The 25,325-nt window shown below is 37.5% G+C and overlaps 1 protein-coding gene across 3 annotated transcripts in view; it reads right to left on the bottom strand.

Moving 5' to 3' along the window:
- Positions 1 to 15,188: 15,188 nt before the first annotated feature.
- LOC126354098 (phosphatidylinositol 4,5-bisphosphate 3-kinase catalytic subunit delta isoform) overlaps positions 15,189 to 25,325 on the bottom strand; it is a 203,085-nt gene continuing 192,948 nt past the window's right edge. For all 3 annotated transcript variants that reach the window (XM_050003486.1, XM_050003487.1, XM_050003485.1), the window contains one exon: positions 15,189 to 23,621. In XM_050003486.1, coding sequence (XP_049859443.1) covers positions 23,493 to 23,621 — 129 coding nt within the window. In that variant the 3' untranslated portion in view covers positions 15,189 to 23,492. The remainder of the gene's footprint in view (positions 23,622 to 25,325) is intronic.

The following is a 25,325-nucleotide window of genomic DNA, read 5'->3' as shown; positions in this document are numbered from 1 at the left end:
TTAAACAATTTGGTCTTAGTGTGCAACAGAAAACTCTCCTGTTCATAGCATGAAATAAACATGTTCCTTGTAACTGTCATTATACAATTTCAGAAATTTGTGTTCCTCTTGGAGATTAACATTAAAAACCAACTTTTTTTGCCCATTGCTACACAATGAGACAAAAAACGAATAGATATAAAATGATTAAAAACGTGTAGGCGAAATGAAATGAAATGATCGTGTGGCATTAGTAGCTGGCGCTTTCTCCAATGTCAGCTGAGGGAAGTAATGTCATAAGAGAATGTTTACAAATGCAATGTAGAACGTATATGTCTAAATATAAAAAAAATACCCCAGAAATCATAAAATTCTTAAACCACAGATATTTTTGGTACTCAAGCCCTGTACGGCAATAAAGAACCTGTCCAGGCTAATCCTGGACGTATGGTAGGCCTACTCTATGTGCTGTGAACCAGAACTTCACAAATAAAGCCATCCCCTCCTCTTTTGGGCGATTGGTTGGTTTGGGCGAGAGGACCAACCAGTGAGGTCATCAGTTCCATCGGATGGGGAAGGAAGTTGCTCTTTCAATGTACAAATTCTGGCATTTGCCAAAAGCGATTTAGGGAAATCACGGGAAACCTAAATCAGGATGGCCAGATGCGGGTTTCAATCGTTGTCCTCCCGAATTCGAGTCCAATGTGCTAGCCACTGCACCACCTCTTTAGGTCGCAGAATTTTTGTACTTGCTTCTACTGTGGTGTGATGTTACCTTGAATACAAATAGTGTAGACTTGCAACAAATAGTACATTTGACCACACGTCGAATACTGAATATTTTGCGGGCTTTCCTGCCGCATATTAGGCTAAGGTATTCGGTGAGTGTGCGGGAAAACTCGTATCGACGTGTTGGTTTCTTGCTCGTTTGTTCAATGTTCTTACCTCCCGCCGTTCCGAGCGCTCAGTTGTTACCGCCCTGCATGTTTAGTTCGCAAGTTCAGTTTGATACACATCGTCAATACGTAATCCGTTTTTGCAAAGAAGTGACTACACTAACCATGGGATACACCTAAAGAGCACTGGGAAGTTCAAACTATGCAGAAACATCGCATCAATAATAACATAACCATGGAATCGGACTGTAGTACTAAAAACATTTTCAACCTTCTCTTCCAGAGAAGTCACCTCTTGTACAGTAATGACCAGTCTATCAAGGACATAAATAAGAGTGCAGGGAACACACAAAAACATGCATCTCAGCCTAACATTGCTAAATTTAGAGATAATAGCTTGCTTCCTCTACACATGGTAAAGCCTTCTTCATGGGCTAACATCAACAATAGTTCCTCACATACTTCATCCACGGAAAAATCAATGTCATCTTATGCTTCATCCAAATGGCCTAAAGAGCTTGGAAGCATTTTTCTGCTGCTGTATACGGCAATGAGAAAACTGCACCACGAGTCTCAACAAGATTAGAAGAGTGCCGAAGAGAAGCACTGATTTTTTATGGCTGGAACTCTCACAACCACAGAGATATCATTGAGTAGACAAACTGCTCACTGCGACATAGGTCATAACAGGGAAAATTCAATTCTAAGTGAAAAAGTGAAGTATGGTGTGAACAAACAAATGGCCTCACAACAGGACAGTGAAGGTACTCCAACAATCGTATTATTTTTCATCAAAAAACTTTCTATCTCTAAATCTAATTGATATAGTTTTTGTTAATAATGCTCATGTTTTATGTCTTACTATCATATGATAAATTGAACTGAAGGGCTGCAATTCTAGGGGTATAATTTAGCTACTTATAATTGGAGAACAAGTAGAGAGACAGGTGATGCTGTAATTTATATTGACAACAAAATTATTTATAAACCTTTAGATTTGAACAAATATTCTGCAGATCAACATTTTGAAGTCTGTGGGACTGTAATAAGTGCAAAGAATCTGTCAGTTACAGTGCTTACAATTTACAGAGTTTCAGGAGGGAAATTTTGTATTTTTCTTAATTCCAAATCCAGAAATTTGATCGTTGCTGGAGACTTTAATGTCAACTTCTTGACTCATAGTAATAATAGGACTGACCTGGTACATTTAACACTTCATGCTGTAGTTAACTTCCCCACTAGAGTTACAGAAAATTGCAAAAGTCTGGTAGACAAAATTTTCATTGACAAGAATGGAATCAATAACGCAAGTATAAGCCAAGTCATAAATGGCCTTTCTGATCACAATGGACAACTGCTTAAGGTTATTAACGTCAGTTTGTGCAGCTAAGTCTCCCACACCTACCAGTCCTTTAGATGCAGAAACACTGAAACCCTTTCCAGCTTAAATTACCATCTTTCACAAATACATTGGGACCTAGTTTATACGATAAATGTTGTAAATGATAAACTTCACATTTTATTAAATGAATTTATCTCCTTGTTTGAAATGTCTTTTCTGAAAAGCGCTGTCAGGAAGAACGCTGGGGCTTCTTCTAGTAAACCATGGATTACAGAAGGAATTAAAATTTCTTGTAAGAGTAAGAGGGAATTACATGCCTCATTAAGACTGTCAAATGATCCCCTTAAAAGATCTTATTATAAACTGTTCTGTTAAGTTTTAAAAAGAGTGATAAACATATACAAAAGCTTATATATTGAATCCGAAATTCACAAAAACAAAATTAAAACCATTTGGAATGTCATAAAGCGAGAGTCTGAAAAAAAAAAGGTAAAGCCTTAGAGATAAGCCATAATGATAAGTTAGCACATAAACCTGCAGGAATTTCTAACATATTTAACAATCATTTCTTAACTACACCAGATCATGTTGGTTGTGAGGGTTCATTAAATATGGCCATGAATTTATTACAAAGAGCTTACCACAAAATATATGAAGTCAGAAACATAATCAAATCCTTAAAAAACTAAAATTCTAAAGGTATTCACAACATTTCATCAAAAGTTGTAACACACGGTAATGTCAAGTCCTGTGCAACATTTTTAATGAATTTTTCAGCAAGGTACTGCCCAGAGAGATTAAAAATTGTAATTGTGGAACCACTTTTTAAGAAAGGTGACAAAACTAATTTAACCAATTACCATCCAATATCTTTGTTAAATTGCTTCTCAAAAATACTAGAGAAAGTAATGTACAAAAGAATTGTAGAGCACCTCACCATCCACAGCACCCACAACAAAAATCAGTTTGGCTTCCTAAAGAACAGGTCAACAGAGAAGGCCATTTTCTCTCTCACAAATGAAATTCTTGAGTCATTAAATGTTGACTATTGGAATTTTCTGTGACAATGGCCTTTGACTGCATTGACCACAACATTCTCTTAAAGAAGGCAAATTTTTATGGTTTGAATGGCAGTACTGGTAGATGGATTGAATCATATCAACACAATAGGAAGCAGAAGGTGATACCGAATGGTATTGATGGCTTCCTGGCTCATCTGACTGATGAACATTAAAGTGTGGAGTGCCACAAGGATCCATTTTGGGACCTTTACTGTTTCTTATCTTTGCCAATGATCTGAGAGCAAATTTACTCTTTTTTGCTGCTGACACTACTATTCTGCTTGAAAGTCAATCAACCAATGAAGTAGTAAATAAATGTCATGCTGAACTTTTAGATGTCCTACACTGGTTTACATCTAATGGATTAATGTTACTTAAAAACCGTCTTGATTGCAAATATTTTTTTTATTCACACATGTGACGTAGCATGTGAAAACTGCTGGATTTGGACGGGTTACTCCTGTAACTGAAATATCAGATCTGAAGATGGTTCTGAATTAACCGAAACCGGTCATATGAATAAAAATATTTGCAATCAAGACGGTTTTTAAGTAACATTATAATTTCACTGATTGCTGTTGTCCCATAAGACATTATGTCTGTTTTTGCTAATGGATTAACACTGAATATTGAAAAAACACAACATATTCAATTTCATGCATCACCACAAGAAAATGAAGCAATCAACTTATACTGTGAGAGTAAAATATATTACACTGTGACACCTCTAAGTTTTGGGGCGTTGTAATTGATGACAAGTTAAATTGGTCTGGACATATTTTACATCTTGATAAAAGACTAAGTGTAGCAACTTATACCCTGCATGTAATTACCCCAGTTGGTGACATGAATGTGATCAAAGCAGCTTACTTTGGTTATTTTCACTCCATCATGTAATGTGGTATAATTTTTTGGGGTAATCAACTTTTAGCTAGAAAGATCTTTACTGGACTTGAGAGAGAAATTAGAATCATGAGCGGTGTTCAGCCAAGATATTCTTGCAGAAACTGTCTCTGTAAGCTCCAAATATTAACCATTGCATGCCAGTAATTATTTTCTTTGTTGATTTTTAGCTTGAATAACAATTTTCTCTTTACATCCATTACTCCATACCATGATCACAATACATCTAAAACTGATTTACACAGAGTCTAAAACAGCTACGTATCATACAAAAAGTTGTTCATTATTCTGTCACAAAACTCTCCAATTCTCTTCCATCTGAAATCAAAGCCCACATAATTCCCCACCTACATTTAAAGTTAAATTACGAAAATACCTTAGGGACAAATCCTTCTCCTCTCTGGGTGAGTACCTGCAGGGTAGGCCTAATCAGTGACTGTCTTTGTAACTTTTTATTGTATTTCATATTTATATTCCAGTCAGCTGTAATTCGTCTTCGCTGCCTAGGATGATCAGTGTACGAATTTTTTTTTCTGTACCAAAAGCCATTTTCAGTAGTTTACATCATATTTGTTTGAATGGTATGTATTTGATTTTAGTTCACCCTTTAACTTGTATCACCAGATTGCTACGTTCTTGTCATTGTACTAGTGATTGTTGTAAATCTATAATGATATAAACCTGACTCCTTCCACATCCTTATGATTCATCATTACATGGATTCATGGAATTTCAAATAAATAAATAAATGAGCACAATTTGTCGTACTCTCTACGTTTCGGTTTGTTCGAAAGTGAAATTGTGTAAAGTCTAACTAATAATAATTGATTAAGCTTTCACAAAAATAAACTTAATGGTCATGCAGTACCTCGAGAACAATGAGAATAATCCGAAAAATGTTGAGTGTAACCTGTGCGAAATATGAGTTTCTTTTGGTGGCATTGGGAAAAAGTCAACTACATCACGAATGATAAATCATTTGTAAACTACAAACAGCGACGAACACCATCGCTAAGAGGCAGGAAATTAAAGGTCGACATACAGATAAGTAAACCTTCGACATTAAAAAAGCAACTGGGCCTTGAAGAACGTGCTGAAATATGTAAACCGTGGGATATTGGGGCTAAAGAAATGCCATACTTGACAATGAGGCAGTAAATATAGCAGAAACGGTTAGTTTTAGAAGACTGAGTAATAGCGTTTTGGGGCGGTATAAAATGCTAAGCCGCCCTTGCTTTTCAGACAAGACAATTCTAGAAATATACCATTAGGTGCTTCAGGCATTTAAAAAATTAATTTCAGTGACTGATTATATTTCTGTGACATGCCACATACGGACTTACATAATGAAAACAGTTTTTTTTAGTTTTACTGCGCATTTTATTGATTGTGTGTTCAATGCCAAACATGTAGCATTGAGCATGAAGAATTTTGAGGAACAGCAGTCAGCAGAAACCACAGCGATTAGTTTACAGGAAACTGCAAGTTTATGGGACATCCAGCCGGCAAAAATTCTTGCAGTTATTCATGGTAATGTAAAAAACTGCATGTAATGCAGAGTTGGTCTCAGCGCATTGTTTCATTCGTATTCTTCAATTACTTGTTAATGAATTTCTGCAGGCTCAGTCAAATGTGTCTCAAATGGCAGTAACAAGTAGGAGGATCGTAACTTTTTTTTTTAATTCTGGACCTCTCCAGGAAAAACTGTGTTGTATACTAAAACATTTGAATCTATCTCACCATGAATTGGTACAATATACCAGTACACGATTGAATTCCATCTATTATATGTTTGCTGTACCTCACGGACTGTGATATTGCCAACGTGACTGCCGCACAATGGGAGCTTTTAGAGCAACTTTTGAAATTATTACAAGCATTTAAGGAAACAATAGACATTACAGGCTCCAGATACGATTGTATCTCTGAAATGATTCCTTATGTTGCTATATTAACGCGATATTGTGTCAAATCTGCACATCAGAGCTAAAGCCCAAATGATGCCAGGTGAGGCTTGTCATAAAGCAAGGAATGTAAGAACTACACTCCTGGAAATGGAAAAAATAACACATTGACACCGGTGTGTCAGACCCACCATACTTACTCCGGACACTGCGAGAGGGCTGTACAAGCAATGATCACACGCACGGCACAGCGGTCACACCAAGAACCGCGGTGTTGGCCGTCGAATGACGCTAGCTGCGCAGCATTTGTGCACCGCCGCCGTCAGTGCCAGCCAGTTTGCCGTGGCATACGGAGCTCCATCACAGTCTTTAACACTGGTAGCATGCCGCGACAGCGTGGACGTGAACCGTATGTGCAGTTAACGGACTTTGAGCGAGGGCGTATAGTGGGCATGCGGGAGGCCGGGTGGACGTACCGTCGAATTGCTCAAGACGTGGGGCGTGAGGTCTCTACAGTACATCGATGTTGTCGCCAGTGGTCGGCGGAAGGTGCACGTGCCCGTCCATGATGCACGCCAAGACCGTAGGATCCTACGCAGTGCCGTAGGGGACCGCACCGCCACTTCCCAGCAAATTAGGGACACTGTTGCTCCTGGGGTATCGGCGAGGACCATTCGCAATCGTCTCCATGAAGCTGGGCTACGGTCCCGCACACCGTTAGGCTGTCTTCCGCTCACGCCCCAACATCGTGCAGCCCACCTCCAGTGGTGTCGCGACAGGCGTGAATGGAGGGACGAATGGAGACGTGTCGTCTTCAGCGATGAGAGTCGCTTCTGCCTTGGTGCCAATGATGGTCGTATGCGTGTTTGGCGCCATGCAGGTGAACGCCACAATCAGGACTGCATACGACCGAGGCACACAGGGCCAACACCCGGCATCATGGTGTGGGGAGCGATCTCCTACACTGGCCGTACACCTCTGGTGATCGTCGAGGGGACACTGAATATTGCACGGTACATCCAAACTGTCATCGAACCCATCGTTCTACCATTCCTAGACCGGCAAGGGAACGTGCTGTTCCAACAGGACAATGCACGTCCGCATGTATCCCGTGCCACCCAACGTGCTCTAGAAGGTGTAAGTCAACTACCCTGGCCAGCAAGATCTCCGGATCTGTCCCCCATTGAGCATGTTTGGGACTGGATGAAGCGTCGTCTCACGCGGTCTGCACGTCCAGCACGAACGCTGGTCCAACTGAGGCGCCAGGTGGAAATGGCATGGCAAGCCGTTCCACAGGACTACATCCAGCATCTGTACGATCGTCTCCATGGGAGAATAGCAGCCTGCATTGCTGCGAAAGGTGTGGATATACACTGTACTAGTGCCGACATTGTGCATGCTCTGTTGCCTGTGTCTATGTGCCTGTGGTTCTGTCAGTGTGATCATGTGATGTATCTGACCCCAGGAATGTGTCAATAAAGTTTCCTCTTCCTGGGACAATGAATTCACGGTGTTCTTATTTCAATTTCCAGGAGTGTATTTAAAAGACATCACGACAAGTAAAAATTATTTGGTGGCTACCGCTTTAGATCCACGCTTTACAGTTTTTAGCTAGTCAACTGCAAAGAGTAAAAGTAAGGCAGAATATTTTGATATTCATGATTTTGATCGCTAGTCTAAAGATGAACTGTGAAAAGAGCAAACCATAGCAATATTTCGGCCAAGAGGATGAGAAACAAAGACTAGATTCTAAGCAAGACTATTCACTCATCTTTTGGATAGCTTCGAAGAGGCCGTTGCAGAAAAAAAAATCACAGCTCATACCGGAAAATTGAAAAAAAAAAAAATGCAGTTGCAACTGAAGTATACCTTTATTTAAATATTAAGGACACATCACGGCATGACAATCAGTACACATGATGCAAGCAAGAAAAGACGAATTTCCGTGTTTCGTAAATCTTGTAGCAAAATACTTGTCGGCGCCAGGAAATAAAGTTTATTCAGAGCGTCTTTCCTCTGGGATTGATCGTTTCACAATAATTGCAGCAAACGTGACCTCATTTTGACTTCACACACACTATCGACGACTGGGTGATCGGCTATCGACTTTTGTTAGCACTCGAAATGAGCCTCACACGAGGTGTCGTGTGCCCATTGTGGAGATTTAGAAAAACATGCAATTCTTTGAGTGATTTATTATAATTATGGCTACAGTAAAATCCCACGTAATGATTTAGCGACGGTTAATGTCTTCGTATAAGAGTGCCCTCTTTGTAGTTATTATCGTCAATAATTTACTGATTAAGAATGCCGTTTCAATGGAACGCGGCACTGAAAATTTATCATAAACATATTATCAGTAAACTTCAAAAGGCATCAACGATAGGCTAAAAGCCTTCTAAAATGCCACGAATTACTTAGTAACTTGACCCTAGGAGGTGGTGGTTTTGGTTTTGAGAGGAAATGGGAATAGTCCACAAACAAAGTCATATTTAGAGAGAAATGACAATAATGCTGTATACTTTTACAACTTTGAAAAATTACGAAATTGTACTTTTTTGTGACTTACAACTGGAAATTTGTTATAAATAATGTATATGTTGTAAAAAAAAAAAGCGTAATGAATAACGTCGTGGTTTCTGGAGTGGAAAGTTGTTATTTCTCATCCCGTAACAATTTCTGTTACTTTAATTTGAATGTGCTACCCTTTCATGTTTGTGGTTAGGAAGGAACGTAAGATATCGGTTTAATTGTTCATCCTTGTTACAAATATTTCGCTATTTACGAATTAGTGGCGTTTTCCGAGGTTGTGGTTAGGCGTGAACCTAAGAGGACAGCTTAAACTGCTGCGAGTGAATCGAGGAGCAATAATATTCAAATTCTTCCTTATCACAAAGTCGGCAGCCGATAATGCCGCGTCTATATTTTGCGTGGCGTCACTTTTGCGGGGATTGTTGGGAAAAGAGCTTTACCGCTTTTGTGTGCAGCTGAGCATGCCTACGCGAAGAAAAGTAGTAAGGCACTGCCTAAAAATGCAGAAAAAATAGTATTTTCGCAGCATAATCTTCCACTCGTAAAGTTTAATTCACATGCAAATACCGGTATAGGGCCTATAAATTTATGTTATTTCATGATGCCTAGTTGTTTGTTAATTTTATAATACGAAAGTTGATTACATACCCACTACTACTTTAACGATTAAAGAAACACATTAGTATTATAAAATAAATCAATGTTTCATTTTACCAATTGTCTGACTACAACAAAACATCTTACTTTAAATATTCGGTATTAGGCCGAATAGGTCAAAAGTAGCCGAGTACCGAGTAATAGCAGCAGATTTGTTGCAAGTCTAATTAAGATTAATCTGTTGTTTCAATTTTCATTTGCTGTTCTGAAGTCCACAACAAATTGCTGACATCCCATGTAGGCTACTAGTAGCTCATCCTATTTAAAATGTTGAATCTGGTTCCTATGATAGAATACCCTAAATAAATTTTTGTGAACATTCATAACTTTAGCCAAAATTCTTGCTGTTTCAACTGTAACGATATTTTATCGCAGCTCAGTCTTTGGAGATGATTTTGCCCTGAAGGCCTAAAGAGCACTTTCAAAATCATTGGAATAGGATGGATATTGCTTTGTCAGACTACATACTTTTCGTAATTAGCATCAAGCAGTAGTATTATAAACAGGATAGATTGCTGCCAACCGTATAGAGGAGACCTTGAGTCACAGACAGGCACAACAAAGACAGGTATACATTTTTAGATTTTGTCTGAAAGGCCTTCTCCTGAAACAGAAAGGTGTCATATTGTTTTCCACACTGGACATTCCTTGGTTTGTTTTCATCTTATAAGTGGCTCAGTGCTACACGTAACTACTGTTGATAATGGTTAACTTCTTATATTTAATTTGGAATATGTGTTCTGCAAGACATACTGAAATTAAATTCACTGACCCTGTTGAACTAGCAAGAAATTTAGCACATTTCTAGAACACTTTTATTGGGCATAGCACAATTTATATTCTTGCGTGATTGGACAGTATGTTGAATGCATTGTATCATCAAAACAATGCTTATTTGATTGGATATAGCCTTGCAGAATGGAAGAACGGCAGTAGGAACGTCAGTTGTGATGGAAGAACATGAGTGTGTGGTTTCACTAACAACATGAAAAGGACAGAATGCTACTTATTGCATACAGGGGGCACTCGCTGGCAAGTAGGCACAATGCTAAAAACTGCTAAATTTTATTCAGCTACTGGGGTAAGTACCTTATCACACATTAACAAAAACAAAACACACACAGAAGTTCACACTAGCACAGCTCACATGCACGCTGCCACTGTTGTTTCTGTGCATTGAGGCCTGCTATGACTACAACTGAAGTGAGCAGTAATCTTTGCTGGTGTGGATAGAAGGGGTACAGAAAAGACGGAGGGGGGGAGGAGGAGTGTGTAGAGAAGGGATAGCTGGGTAGGGGTGAGGGAATATGCCAGCACTGTCTCGGAGCATGAAGGAACATTGTGGAGACAGGATAGTGGGCTGCTAGGTGTGGCATTGGGAGGCTGTGCTGAAGGTGAAGATGGGAGGGGGGGGGGGGGTTGAGCTAACAAGCAGAGGATAGAAGAAGAGAAGGGAAAGGACTATGCAGATGCACTGATGGGATAGAAGGCATGTGTAGAGTTGGAGTGGGATCAGGGAAGGGGAGAGGCAGATGGAGGACACGGACTAGCAAACGTTGAGGCTAGGAGGGTTATGGGAACAGAGTATATATTGCAGGGAAAGTTCCCACCCGTGCAGTTCAGAAAGCCTGGTGTTGTTGAGATGAATCCAGATGGAAAAGGCTATGAAGCAATCATTCAGTCATTGAAGTCAAGAAAACTGTGTTGGGTGGCACATTCAGCAACTGGACAGCCCAGTTACCCCTTGGCCACAGTTTGGTGGTGGTCATTCACAAAGCCAGATAACTTGTTAGTTGTCACTCCCACACAAAATGCAGCACAATGGTTGATAGATCACATGGTTGGTTGCTTTCACATGTGATCTTGCCTTTGACAGATTTAGAGATGCCTGTGACAGGACCAGAATGGTTGGTAGTGGGAGGATATATGAGACAGGGCTTGTATTTAGGTCTACTGCATTGATGTGACCTATGGGGGCAAGAGGTTGGGTGCAAGTGTGGAAAAGAGACAGACAAGGATATTGCACAGGTTGGGTGGGCAACAGAATGTCACTGTGGGAGGTATGGGGAGGACGATAGAAGTATATTTCTCATTTCAGGTTAGTGGTAGTCAAAATCCTTCAGTCGCTCCAGTCCGGGGTAGTACTGACTCACAAGAACACTACCTCTGCTCCCATCTGTAAAATCCTTCTGCTCTGCAATCCCAAATTTCTATATCGTATCTCCCAGGTTGAAACCCTTGCCTTCATGAATTAAAGCAACATGCACACTGCCATCTCAAAAAAACTGTCCAAAGTGTTCACTTCATATTCTCATCTTGGACTACCACTATCCACCATACTGCAAAAGCTACCAAACAACCAGGCCCTCAGCCCCTCATAATCACTAAACCCTACCTTGTAGACATACATTTACCACACCCTCAGAAACACGTGCCTGCCACCCTACTGAACCCAGAGCCTAAACAGGTCTGGAACACAGTCATGAATCATCCCTCCAGAATCCTCAGTTTCATAGAAGTATTACTTCTTTCCTAAAGCTTTGCCTTTTGTCTGTCTCCTAAATTCAATCACACTGGGCTTGTTAAAAACTCTCTCTTCTTCTCCTGGTACCTACAGTGGAAACATTTTTTCTCAACTAACCCTAACAATCAAACTCAACTCACACCAATACTGAGCCATGCCTGTTGCAATTTACTCCTTTATTTAACTGTGATTCAACACTATTGCCCCCCCCCCCCCCCCCCCCCAGCCTTCCCCCAAATCATCCTCTGTTAACTTTCAGACCTCCAAAACTCGAACTTTCTCTCCTCTCCATTTTTGGGTCCACCTGCCTTGAGCACAGCCATTCAATGTTGTATCTAGCAGCTCACTATCCCGTTTCCAATATGTCTCTTCACACTCCCAGGCAGCTCTAGCATATTCACCTCTCCATACCCCACGATCCCACCCCCTCCCTTCTTCTTCTGTGCCCTGTTACTCACCTCAGCAAAGATTGCTACTCACCTCACATGCAGCCATAGTTGGGCCTCAGCACCTGGAGGTGACAGAGGCCATGTATGTTTGATTTGTGTGCGAGTTTTGTTTTCTTCTATGTCTGATGGATTTATTCTGATAGCTAAATAATATTTAGCAGTCCTTATCATTCTGCCTGTGTGCTACTCAGTGCCTCCTCTTTGGATGATTAGCGATCTATCCTTTCAATATTCTTTGTATTCTATTTGGCATTTTCCATTATATGGTTTTGTTTCTTAGAGACAATTAATTTAATGTCTCAATATTTGATAATTTTTAATCTTCACAGTGATTTACTGTGGGTGGCAATGATTGGGTAGATATTTGGCTGGCTCATAGGTGGGAGAACCAACAGTGCTGATGATAGGTTGAAATGAAACTACAATACTCTGTAACAATAGGGTCTTTCCCTTGTCAGCTCCTGTAGCACAACTATACCTTCATCTTTATGCAAGACAAGGAGCCTCACTCTCATTGTTGTATTGATTTTCAAGTTGGGACATTTGTCCGTTGTTACTATGTGACTTGTATCAAGGCTGACCCCATCAGTGATGTCCTGTAAGAGATGCCACATAGCCTGTTCCAGTCCAATGATGATATCCATGATAGGTGTGAAAGTGATGTAGAAGTGGAATTGAAACATCTGTTTGGTGCAGAAGCAGAAATGATTCCTTCATCATCATTACTCTGTAATGGGATGTCTTGGTCATTTCGACTCATTAGCAGCTGATAGGGCCAGGGAGCTGAAGATTAAGAGAGATAGCAAGTACTGTATATAGAATGTGGGCTTCAAAGTTAAGTTTGTACAGAATATGCAGTATCCTTCTTTCAATAAACATAAGCTTTTTCAACGGTCTTCTAACTGGTTTGATGTTGTCCACCACAAATTCCTTTCCTATAAACCTTTTCACTTCAGAGTAGCAATTGCAAACTTAGGCTAGTATTATATAAAATCATGTTTACTCCAGAACTTCTTACATTTTGTCTGACTACAGAAAATATATGCAAAAAGCCTTCACAATATGACAGTAATTCCAAAGCAATCATCAGACGTGAGGATTTCAAAGGCAGTGTTTCAGGTTCATCAAGGAAAATAATTTGGGAAGAAACTTCAATAAAGAGATTCTGGGTATGTGACTGCGTCAATAAACATTGGGAGTCCCCGTTTTTACATTTCTGCCACTGGATCAAAAACAGTCAATTATGTTCTCAGCAAACTGATTCTATGAGCATGATGAAACTACCCTACGTAAGATATAAATGCAGTGCTAGCTTCATAGTAAATATTTCACCTTGATGAATGCCATTTGCAACTGTGGCCAAAACAATGGTTTATAAAACTTGACAACAGGCTCACATTCCCAGAAATGATTTACTGAAGATGACAATGGCCACAGAATCCCACATTTGCACAATACAGGGAAAAATTTTTCATTGTGGCGTTCTTGGATAAATTTGTTCCACTGTCACCATTAGGAGTCAACTATTATAACTTATGCTGTGCTGGTATTTTGTATGTAAGAGTCCACCAAATTAAGTCATGGTGACATCAAAGGCCAAGGAATTTAGACACGCTTCTAGAGATTACAATGATAGAAGAATGCTGGTAGTGACACTGATCAAATTGGAAAGTCTCTCCGCTCAAGCACTCACTTTCAGATTCCATGAAGGCATGACTGATGTAGCAATTGAAGTTTTTGGGGCATACTATGATCTTGATATAGAATCCTAATAGGATAATGCACAGACAATGGGTTTTTGTCTTGTCAAACGCAAGTACATGCTTGACTGTGAGGTGCCATTCAGCAACTGCTTTGTCCATATCTTGATATGCAATGTGGTGTTGATGTTCTGTACACAGTATGTATTAACTGACCAACTGATACTTTCTTGGATAACTTGAAGTGTTTACCAGAATGTTAAGTTTTTTATGTGATTTGTGCTATAGGTGCATTTAACCACATCTTCAAACTGAATACACGTAGACTGAAGTTTCAAGAAACTAGGTAAGGCAGAGATCACTTTTTGTTGACTATTTTGCTTGTTGGTTTTTCATGCTTCAACAACAACTTAATTCTTCTCATGTACTTGTCAACTACGTGGTGAACAGGGAATTAAACCATCAGCCTCCAAATACTCATTATATGCATACTTTCAAACTAAAATGATAGATTTCCATTCACACAATAAGAGACATGGACAAATTATTCAACGACTTTACACCAATACTGATAAAACAAAACAGCTTCCATTATTTACACTTGAGATTGATTTTGGTTTCACAATGCTACTATCAAGTTTAAATGTGATTCAGTTTTCACATTAAATTATAGGTCCTCCAGACCAGGATAGGCGAGTGCATCCTCGAGTTGGAATATGAAATTAATAAAATGCTATGATGTTCGAGAACTTTACAATTTTGTTAGTAACATATGAGGATACACTTCATCCCATGGACTGTAAACAAAACCAGATTACACAATGACACTCATAATTTGCTTTCCTGTGATGTCTCTGTAAGCAATGTAAATGAAATTGACAATTCATAATGATCAAAATTGAAATATACTACACATGTCTTATCCCTGCATACTTTTATGCAACAAATGTGTGTTCTCAAACTATGCTAACCCATACATACAATTTGGGGTCAGTAATTTAAAAAATAATAAACTGCCCAATATCTATAACTAATATTTCACTAAAACCAGGAACAGACCAATGAGCGATGAGAAGAGGGTTGTTTTACAACACACATACACATTTTATGCTACTATGGTTCACTGTCTTTGTTCTGATTTTTTTTTTTTGTGAAGGTTCTACAAGCAATTATTTCTTTCCAAATAACTGTAACTGTTTTAAAAAGGGACACCAAAAAATATCAGAAAATGACTCCAGCAGTCCATTGTGAAACTGATAACTTTATTTCATATAAAACAGAGCCCTGATATTTGTTCATCATAATACAGAAATAATGTAGTCACAAAAAGTGACAAATGTGTTAATTTAGTAACTGCTGGCTGGAGAAATTCATCAACTTTTTTTCTTTTTTATCAGAGTTCAGGGCTGTCTCCTTCCTAAACATAAAATTATTAGTTTCCAGTCTTCTCTGCACATCTGCAAGTTAATACTGTTTGTGCAAGAACTCTGGCAATGTGTCAGCTTCTTTATGTGCCAGAGAAAAATTAAAAACATGAAAACACACTATTTAAAACATTCACTGAAACATAATTTTTAACATATCTGAACAGTACATGCATGGATGCCATACATTGGGTACTATGTTCTCAATTTTGTTCTGTAATGTTTACTAGCACTTTAATTAATCTTCTGGAATGCAGCTATAAATAAATAATCTTTACACAGGCACACTACAAAATATACCATTTAAAACAACAGGTAGTTAAAAATGTGGCAACAAAGCTAAACAGCAACAGAGTGACAAAATGGCACTGGTGAGTCATGAAAGAAGTGGACCCATTATAAAGAGTTTCAATCAAACTTAAGCATAAGACAGATTCAAAGCCTTCGTTTGTTCTTATACCTTACAGCCATGACAAATACACTTATTATGCAGCATATATCCAAAGAGATATTTTACAAATTTTTAAGACACTCAAGACTCCAACAGTTTCTTTTAAAATACAAAACAACACACTTCAAATTGGCACACAAATCAGTAGTAGTATAAACAACAATGGTAATAATGTATGTATATTACAAATTTTACTGTAAATATAAAGATTGTCATATTGAACTCAGTGATGATCCATATTTTGACAAGATGCTTATGCCCACATTACTCAAAGTATATCACGAAATACCTATGACATGATGATTAGTCTGTACAAAACACACTCAGCAATATACAAACATTAAAGAGCCTAAGAGATCATGTTAACAGTTTACACTATGCCTCATACTGTACACAAAATGAAAGTCATCTATGTAACATTCTGCACACTGACATATGGTTTTATATGCACTTTAATATAATAATCTCTGTGACAAATAAAAAAATATTTAAAGGTATAATCATCATTATGGGAGCTGTTAACATTTAACTATTACCTCCCATAACAGCATACAACACTACTATGTGAGATGCAGTGTCCTTTCTTAGAAATTGTTATTTGCAAAAATATTTCACACTTCACGAGAAAAGTGTGGCATTTTTATATTCACTATGAATTCATTCATGCTCATTACATTCTAAAATACTTCAATACAATAGCACCATGTAATTCACATATGAATGTAACACTGTTGACAAAGCACTCAAATTATAACAATGATTTGTTCAATAAATGAATATACAGAATAACTAGCAGTATTCTTAAAGTTACATGATATAATTGGACTATTTCCTCTTAATTCAGTATAGCACAAAGACAATGACTGATAACACATTTTACACTAGTATTTTTAAACAACAAATTAAATACATTTTAGACAAGTTCTGCACAATGTATCACAGCACACCAGCAAGCTTACATATTTAAAATGAAGTATCAAATATGCACTCAAGTGCAATATATTATCTAAAAGAAAAAACACAGTACTCCTTCACAGCAAGGTCCCTCTGAAAGCCAGAAGAGATCTAAAAATGAAGCAAGTCACAAACATTGTTCGCATGCCTTCACAAGACTACTGAGTGAAAGTTCAGAGTGATTATGTGAAATTTACTAATGAAAACTGTAAACAGAAAGAATGAGCTCTTCACAAAGTAATGAAAATATTTTTCTATATCCAGAAATATAAAAACACAAAATGTGAAACAGTACAAAACTAAAGGATTGAGAATTGGTAACAGGGGAGAAAACTTAAAAGCTGTTCAAAAGATTGGTGTCTGTTACAACCATCTGTAACAACTTCCTGATCATCTATCAAATGTGTGATGGTGTGATAACCAAAAACTTTTCATCTTATATCACAGGTACTGGTCAAAAATGAAGACAAAATAAGGGTGTCATCCTTAATTCCCTCCAGATATTTCAATAAGGATGTAAATCACCCAGACTTTCATAGGCAACAACAGAGACGAAAATCAGTCCCTCACAGCATTATGAAATATGCTGTAAGTCACTCATACGCAGTACAGTGCAAACACTATTTCTGAGCTATTGAATGTATCATACAATTAACTTTTGTTTAATGTCAGATAAAAAACCAACCAATTTAGGAGTGCAATGAGCAACAGTGAATCACTATACCCTGATTTTTTTCTGAAGTTCTGTTATTTTTAATCACTCTGGCTTGAAGCCTTCTTTTTTTGCTGTTTTTTATGATGATGTGTTTTTAGTAATTTCATATAGACAGGTGGACTTTCTGATTTGCGTGTCCAAAACTAAATAAAAGTTACCCTGCAAATTCTTAATGAATGATTGTTTTCATGTAGGTAATAACTTACTACTAATTCATAGTCAATGAACATACCACAACAGAATAAGAATTTGCTTCAAACAACAATTCTCTTTAAAGCAAGTGATCATTCTAATTCATCAGCGTATAACACAGTATTACTTTTGTCTTTAAGACAACCAATATGTGATGAAGGGAAGCATCAATTCAACTCACAGAAATTAACATGAATACCTGAATGACAGCCTTATCAATGTGGAACAATGGCTGATAACTGATAATAGCAGTATCTGAAAGGATTTGAAAGGGGTGAATTGTTAAGGAATCGGAGGCCAATTATCAATATTGGCTTGCAGAATGGAAAAAGATAAAAAGGTCTGCAGCTACACAAACTGAGATCCATTTAGCAGATAACAATTTATGAAGAGCCAAAAGAAAAGGAAATAAACAGCTACAACAAAAATGAAATATGAGATAAATAATTTTATAATATAGAAATCTGAAATGAGTGTGTGAGGAAACATTCAGTGCAGGTAGAACATTAGCAAGAATGTACACTTTCACTGTTTATACTCCTGATGAAAAGTTCTTGGTTTCCACGCTGGTAGCAGTGTTAGGATACTTTGACATTCTGACGAATGCCATACTCATTGCCTTTGCCACAAGATGATGAGAATGATACTCCTCAACAGGTTGCAGTATCTTAACAATTCGACTTGAAACCTGAGTGTTTCATCATTAACAAGGTCCATCTCCAAAGCTGAGTGGTCAGCACGGCATAATGCCATGTGAGGTGCCCAAGTTTGATTCCCAGTTGGGTCAGAACTTTTCTCCGCTCGGGGACCGATTGTTGTGTTGTCTTCAACATTATGCCATCCTTATTGACGCACAAGTGGTCAAAGTGGTATCAACTGAACAGAATTCCACCAGGCGACCGTTCTACTTGATGGGAGGCCCTTGCCATGAAGCATTTCATTTCATCATTTTCATACATGGTGGATCTCTCTTAATTCTGTGCAATTTATTGAGTAATTATTGCCAGAAAGTTCCTTTCCAGGACAAAAAATTATAGCAGATTTTTCAACAAGCATTAATTAAAAATAGTAGTATAAAACACAAAAAGCAAATATGATAATTAAAGGAAGTGGGGAATGGGTTGAGGACACAGCCACATAGGATGCAGAGGTGGGAACAGTCATAGCCATAACAAGTTTATCCATTAAAATAATTTAAAGTCTTAAGAGTGTGGCAATTTACCTGGTCAGGATAAGAATGCTGAAATTAATCTGTGTGAACAATGCCATGCTATAGGAAATGTTAAATGAGTTGAGATGTCCAGAAAGCAAGAGAGCAAAGTTAGTAGCTGACTGCCACACCACCACACCTACAGTGGGAGAAATGTTTAAAAGTTGTGTGTGTGTGTGTGTGTGTGTGTGTGTGTGTGTGTGTGTGTGTGTGTGAGGGGGGGGAAGAGTATGAGAAACTGAAAAGACATTACTATAAGATCACGATAACCTCCTGTACATTTTCAACAAGAAGATGAACTGTGAAACATGAGATCAGAAAACTAAACAAATTATAGTCACCATACAAAGTATATTTTAAAAAAATTACAGTATGCCATTTGTCATACAGCAAGTATGTAACTTCAGATAGCCAAGAAATAAAAGACATATTCCCAAATTATCATGCACAATGTGTGCGATAATTTGGCCAAAGCACACAACAGATGACTTAAGAAGTTTGTATTGTTACTTCCTCTCATTCAGGTCGTGATAGACCATAGCTTGAAAGTTTACTTTCTAGGTCTCATGTAAAATATGGGTCATGTCATTCATATACATAGTATACAAAATATTTTTTTTATTGGTATACAATCTGAATTTGATGTGAAGTTGCACTAACTGTTGCTCCGTAATGGGAGAATTTGCTTTTAAACAATACATTACTTCTAGTTTAAAGATTGAGACTGCCTAGGCAACCAAGACACTTTTCTGAACCCACATGGTGGGCAGGTACTTTGTTAGTGATATAATAATGTGTAACAGTGAATGATCTGAGCAAGTTATAACTGTTGAATGCATCATGAAATTGCAATCATAAGAGTAGACTTTTATTATGTCTGTATGTACTACAATGCATTAAACATACCAATAGTTCTTCAAAATGAAATTGCATTAACAAGATTTATTTACATCAAAGCTCATCATCATCATCCCCCCCCCCCCCCCCCTCCCAATTCCCTCTCTCTCTCTCTCTCTCTCTCTCTTTGTACAATAAGACATTTCCACCTCCATACTTTTAAAAAAGTAATTAAGTGTCAAGGGAGCAAAAGTGAGCACAAACTTTCTACAAATGTCCTCCTGTCCAACTATAAACTAGTAAACATGACTAAAAAAAAACTCTTCCACCAGAACTCTATTTCAGAACCATACTGCGTACGTATTTCACTTTTGTGCACTAAGGAAAGGTCTCTATCTTTAAAAGGATTATTACAGCTGTATGAAAAAAAAATGAGGTGAGAAATCATTTCCTGGCAAATTATGAAATAGCCAAAATCTGATCTTCTTCTTATGAATATACCTTTCCTTACATATTTTTAATGGCAGTAATAATTATAAAACTATGAAACAGAACTTAAAATCACAGATATGATTTATAAATTTTGCTACATATAAATGAGATAGTAAAACCCTTAAACACAAAATAAAAATTTTAGTAATATATAAAATTTTTGAGTGATGAGCTACGAAAAGCACACATAAAACAAGATAATCAATGATATATCACAGTTGTACAAAAAACATAAAAAAAGAAGCTACTTTCAGATTTAGCTTCATAAATTAAATTTTTTAAAGACAAAAACTGGCAAACACTGCTTAACAGTTTAAAACTGATTTGTTTACACAGTTGTCATGCTTGAATTATGCATTGACATGCATTTTATGGCTTATTTTCTAATTCTGAACAAGATCACTAGGTATTATTATGACAAAGTGTAAAGACAGGTACATTTAATAACTGTTGTAACACAGGGTGCAAGGTGTTTTGAGATTAGCTCATCTGCAGTCAAGAAAAGAATCCTTTTTCTCTTCTGTGGAATATATTCTGCATGAAATGTGTGTTCAGATAAATGACATGTACTTCCAGAAATAGCATTCACTGTTTCTTCTCTACTGAATAAAAGGCAACATTTAATATTAACTCATTACATCTGAAGATTCAGCTGAGGGTGAGACCTATAACTACCACGAAAAATTTGAAAAGAATTCACAATGATGATAGTCATGTAAGTTCCAGTGGTTCTAAAGAAATTATTTTTGGCATGTTGAGATTTTAATGAATATCTCTACTGGAAGTACAACACTACATCTCATTTTATGAAAAAAATGAATTGATAATAGTCAAATCTGGCAAATTAAGCCAAAGCAAACCTTTGATAAACAACTGTAAAAAGTACTTGCATACGATTACAAATTTCATATAACAGCCAGAAATGTAGTTAAGGCTTTAAGATAATGTTAAGCTCAACTTGCAATCGAATATTTTGACCTTTAAGCCAGCCTCCTTATATATTTTTGACATATCTGAGACAAAAACAAAAGCTGCTTGAAGCAGAGCTGATCTCAAAGCAGACTATTTACATTACCCATTATGTCCTTTAGTTTCGCATCATTCAGTGACTTACTTCATAAATAATCAACTTACATGCATGGGATAAACAGTAGAATTATTTGTTTAATTACATAAATTGGCATTGATTAATAAGGTACACTGCTGTACCCACATTAAACAATGCTTCATCATAATGATCACTGCATTGACATTTTTGAAAAAGTTATGTATCTTCAAATAACAACTATTCTAATATGAAAGGAAAAAAGTAGATATGATTTCCAGGCAACTGACGGCATTATTAAATCCAATGCTCGCAGGGGAACATGAATTATAGTTAATATAGATGGATACAGCACGCAATTTCAGTTCAGGGCACAGTAAGATAAGTACATCAGGATAGTTAGTAGATTCAATCAACTTTCAGCGCCTGTTAGCAACACTGTGTGCTGGCATAAAAGTCATCTGTCCACTTGCAACCCAATTACACAATACTTGCTATCAATGAAGAAACTGGCTTTTTTCTGTGATGCTGCATAAGTTACATAACCCTTAAACAGAATAGATAAAAACAGTATTATGGAAAAGAAAGCTGCTACTCACCATATAGCATAGATGCTGAGTCGCAAAAAGGCACAACAAAAACTCTGACACACACACACACACACACACACACACACACACACACACACACACACACACACATTTTTGTGTGTTTGTGTCATCTATTTTCGACAAAGGCCTTGATGGCAGAAAGCTTATATTGTAACAGACTTCTTGTTGTGCCTACCTGCGGCTCAGCATTGCCGCTATATGGTGCGTAACAACTTTCCTTTCCATAATACTGTTACATTCCATTCTGGATTTTACATTGTTTGTTAGATAAAAACAGGAATTAAGTGTTTCTTTATGGGAATTATTGAGCAAAACCAATGTGACAGGCTACAAAGATATCACAAATAATGCCATACATCTTTTTCGCAACATATGTAAGAGGCATTGCTATGTCTTTTTCATGTTTCACAGGATGTAAAAAGTTTTAACGAAACAACAAATCAGCCAAAACAAATTAATGAAAACAAAGAAATACAGAATATGAAACATAAAGAAGAAGAAGAAGAAAAAGAAGAAGAAGAAGAAGAAGGAGTAGGAGTAGGAGTAGGAGTAGGAGTAGGAGTAGTGGTGGTGGTAGTAGTTACAAACCGTAAACAATTTTTCTTGGTACCAAGTTCTTTAGCACGAGAACTGTGTCAGGTCTCTTTTTTTATCACTTCTTTTGAATAAGGGAAAAGTAACAGAATGTAGTTCACTGCGTAGGACTTTGCTTTATCATAATGATTCATACATACTGCATTATGTCACTCTCACTTTCATGAACAATGGTTTGTGACTTTTAAAACACTCGTCAACAAACTTCCTCAATAATCAATGAACAAGATGAAAACAGTTCAGGCGCATGATCTCCTGATGCAAATAAAACAAATGCAAAAATGTAAGAAATAATTTCATAATGTTCAAGGGCCTATTTAATTTCCTGACTAAAACTTATGGAGCAACATCAACAACTTAATAAAATAGTTAGGTTTCAGGTGTAACAAAATATTACTCTGCTTCGTATACATACATAAAACTTACTTTTAACAAGCCTACTCAGACATTCATGAGTACTCTATATACATACAACTTTCAATATACACATCCAAATATTTACAACATTGTACTCACATTTGTATTGCAGAACAAATACCAAAATGTGGTGAACTAGAAAATTATCAGGCACAGCGCATAATTAAGAACTAAAATATAACATGCTCAAGATATGAGTGCTGTTTAATAAATACTGAGTAGAAGCATACTGAAAACACTAGTCTGGGTCTGTGCACTGGTAACAGATGACACAAATATTTCAAGCAATTTTTAAAAACAAACAAACAATACATGATGATTCCTATTTGGTGTACTGGAAGCCACTCCACACTTAGACTAAATAGTGAACTTGAAACCCTCTAAAAATCATTGAGTATTTCTGTCTCCATTCCCGGTCTCCTTCCATCCCTTCACACACACACACACACACACACACACACACACACACACACACACATTTTTCTAGTTATTGCAGAAATAAAATTCTTTAGTTCTGTTAACTGCTTGAGCCCTGGAAGAATATCACAAAGAACCATCTGTGAAGAGACATTATGGAGACTCAGCAACTTTCACTTCAGCACCTCACTGGGTATTGTTTTTTGACATGTTATGTGTTGCCCAGTTCAGTGATGTCTTCCACGAATTACACAGTGCCTCATCAAACTTGGAACGGAAGTGTGTGAGAGCATCAGACTCGGACATCTCTAATACCTGTAAAAACAGAGTGTTTTTTTTTTTTTTTTTTTTTTTTTTCCTTTTCTTGCTTTCTTTAAAGTTCTAAGCGAAATGCAATACGAAAAATATAAGGTAATAAATAAAACATCAAATGTTAATTTACACATCACTGAAGCTTTTTTATGGTGAATATATAGTGATACTGATATCATGCCAGAGATTGGCATGCTGCTGGGGAAGGTCTCTTTGAATAAGAGTCTTCAGCAATGGTAGCTCAAGACTTCCAGCATAAGTCACCTTCAGTCTGCCAATGGCCTTGTCAAAGAGGGCAGAGGTTCAGAACACTCTTTTGCCCTCGGGGTGGAAAACAGGCCCTAGAGGCAGAAGAATCAGCTACAATCAACGACATGAGGACGCAGAAGTCAATGGAAAGCACTATTGAAGATGCATAATGTGTATCCACAGGACATGAGGGCTGTAATCGAAAAGATTCCACACTAGTATTGCATTCGGATCTCCAGGAGGGCACTGCCAAGGGGGAGGTGACTAAGAGAAAAAGACTGACTAACCAACGGAAGGATAGTGTTCTACGAGTTGAGGCATGGAATGTCAGACATCTTAGCATGGTAGGGAAGATAGAAAATCTAAAAGGGGAAATGCTAAAGCTCAATCTAGATATTGTGAGGATCAGTGAAGTGAAATGAAAAGAAGACAAGGATTTCTAGTCAAATGAGCATAGGGTAATATCAACAGCAGCAGAAAAAAGTATAACGGGAGTAGGATTTGCTATCAATAGGAAGGTAGAGTGGACAGTTCAGTGACAGGGGTATTTTCACCGACAGCAAACCAACACCGATAACGATAGTTCGGGTATGCATGCCATCACAAGCCAAAGATAGACAGACAGGGAAAGTATATGAGGACATTGAACGGGTAATTCAGTACATAAAGGGAGATGAAAATCTGGTAGTCAAGGAGGACTGGAATGTGCTTGTGGGGAAAAGAGTAGAAGAGAGGGTTATGGGAAATATGGGCTTGGTTGTAGGAATGAGAGAGGAGAAAGACTAATTGAGTTCTGCAATTAATTTCAGCTATTAATGGAGAATTAATAGAGAATATCCTGTTCAAGAACCATAGCAAGATGAGGTAAGGCCAGAAGATACAGGAATATTTCAGTTAGGTTACATCATGGTAAGACAGAGATTCCGAAATCAGATACTGGATTGTTAGGTGTACCCAGGAGCGATATAAACTCAGATCACAATTTAGTAATGATGAAGAATACACTGAAGTTTAAGAGAATAGTTAAGAAGAATCAAAGATCAAAGAAGTACTATGGAATGAGGAGATACACTTGAAGTTCACTGAGGCTACAGATACTGCAATAAGCAATAACTCAGTAGGCAGTTCAGTTGAAAAGGAATGGATATCTCTAAAAAGGGCAATTACAGAAGTTGGAAAGAAGAATATCGGTACAAAGAAGGTAACTGTGATGAAATCATGGGCAACAGAAGAAATTCTTCAGTTGATCAAGGAAAGAAGGAAATACATAAATGTTCAGGGAAATTCAGAAACATAAGTCAGTTAGGAATGAAATAAATACGAATGGTAAAGGCACCAGAGAAGCAATTCTGTCATTGTGGTTAATAATGGAAGCAAGATTAAAGAAAAATCAAGACACGTTTATAGGATTTCTAGAACTGAAAAAAGCATTTGATAATGTAAAATGGTGCAAAGTGT

This window comes from Schistocerca gregaria, chromosome 3, assembly GCF_023897955.1.
Source record: "Schistocerca gregaria isolate iqSchGreg1 chromosome 3, iqSchGreg1.2, whole genome shotgun sequence".
NCBI lineage: Eukaryota > Metazoa > Arthropoda > Insecta > Orthoptera > Acrididae > Schistocerca > Schistocerca gregaria.
The sequence above is the reverse complement of the archived record's forward strand: the minus strand, read 5'-3'. Positions and strand labels throughout refer to the sequence as shown.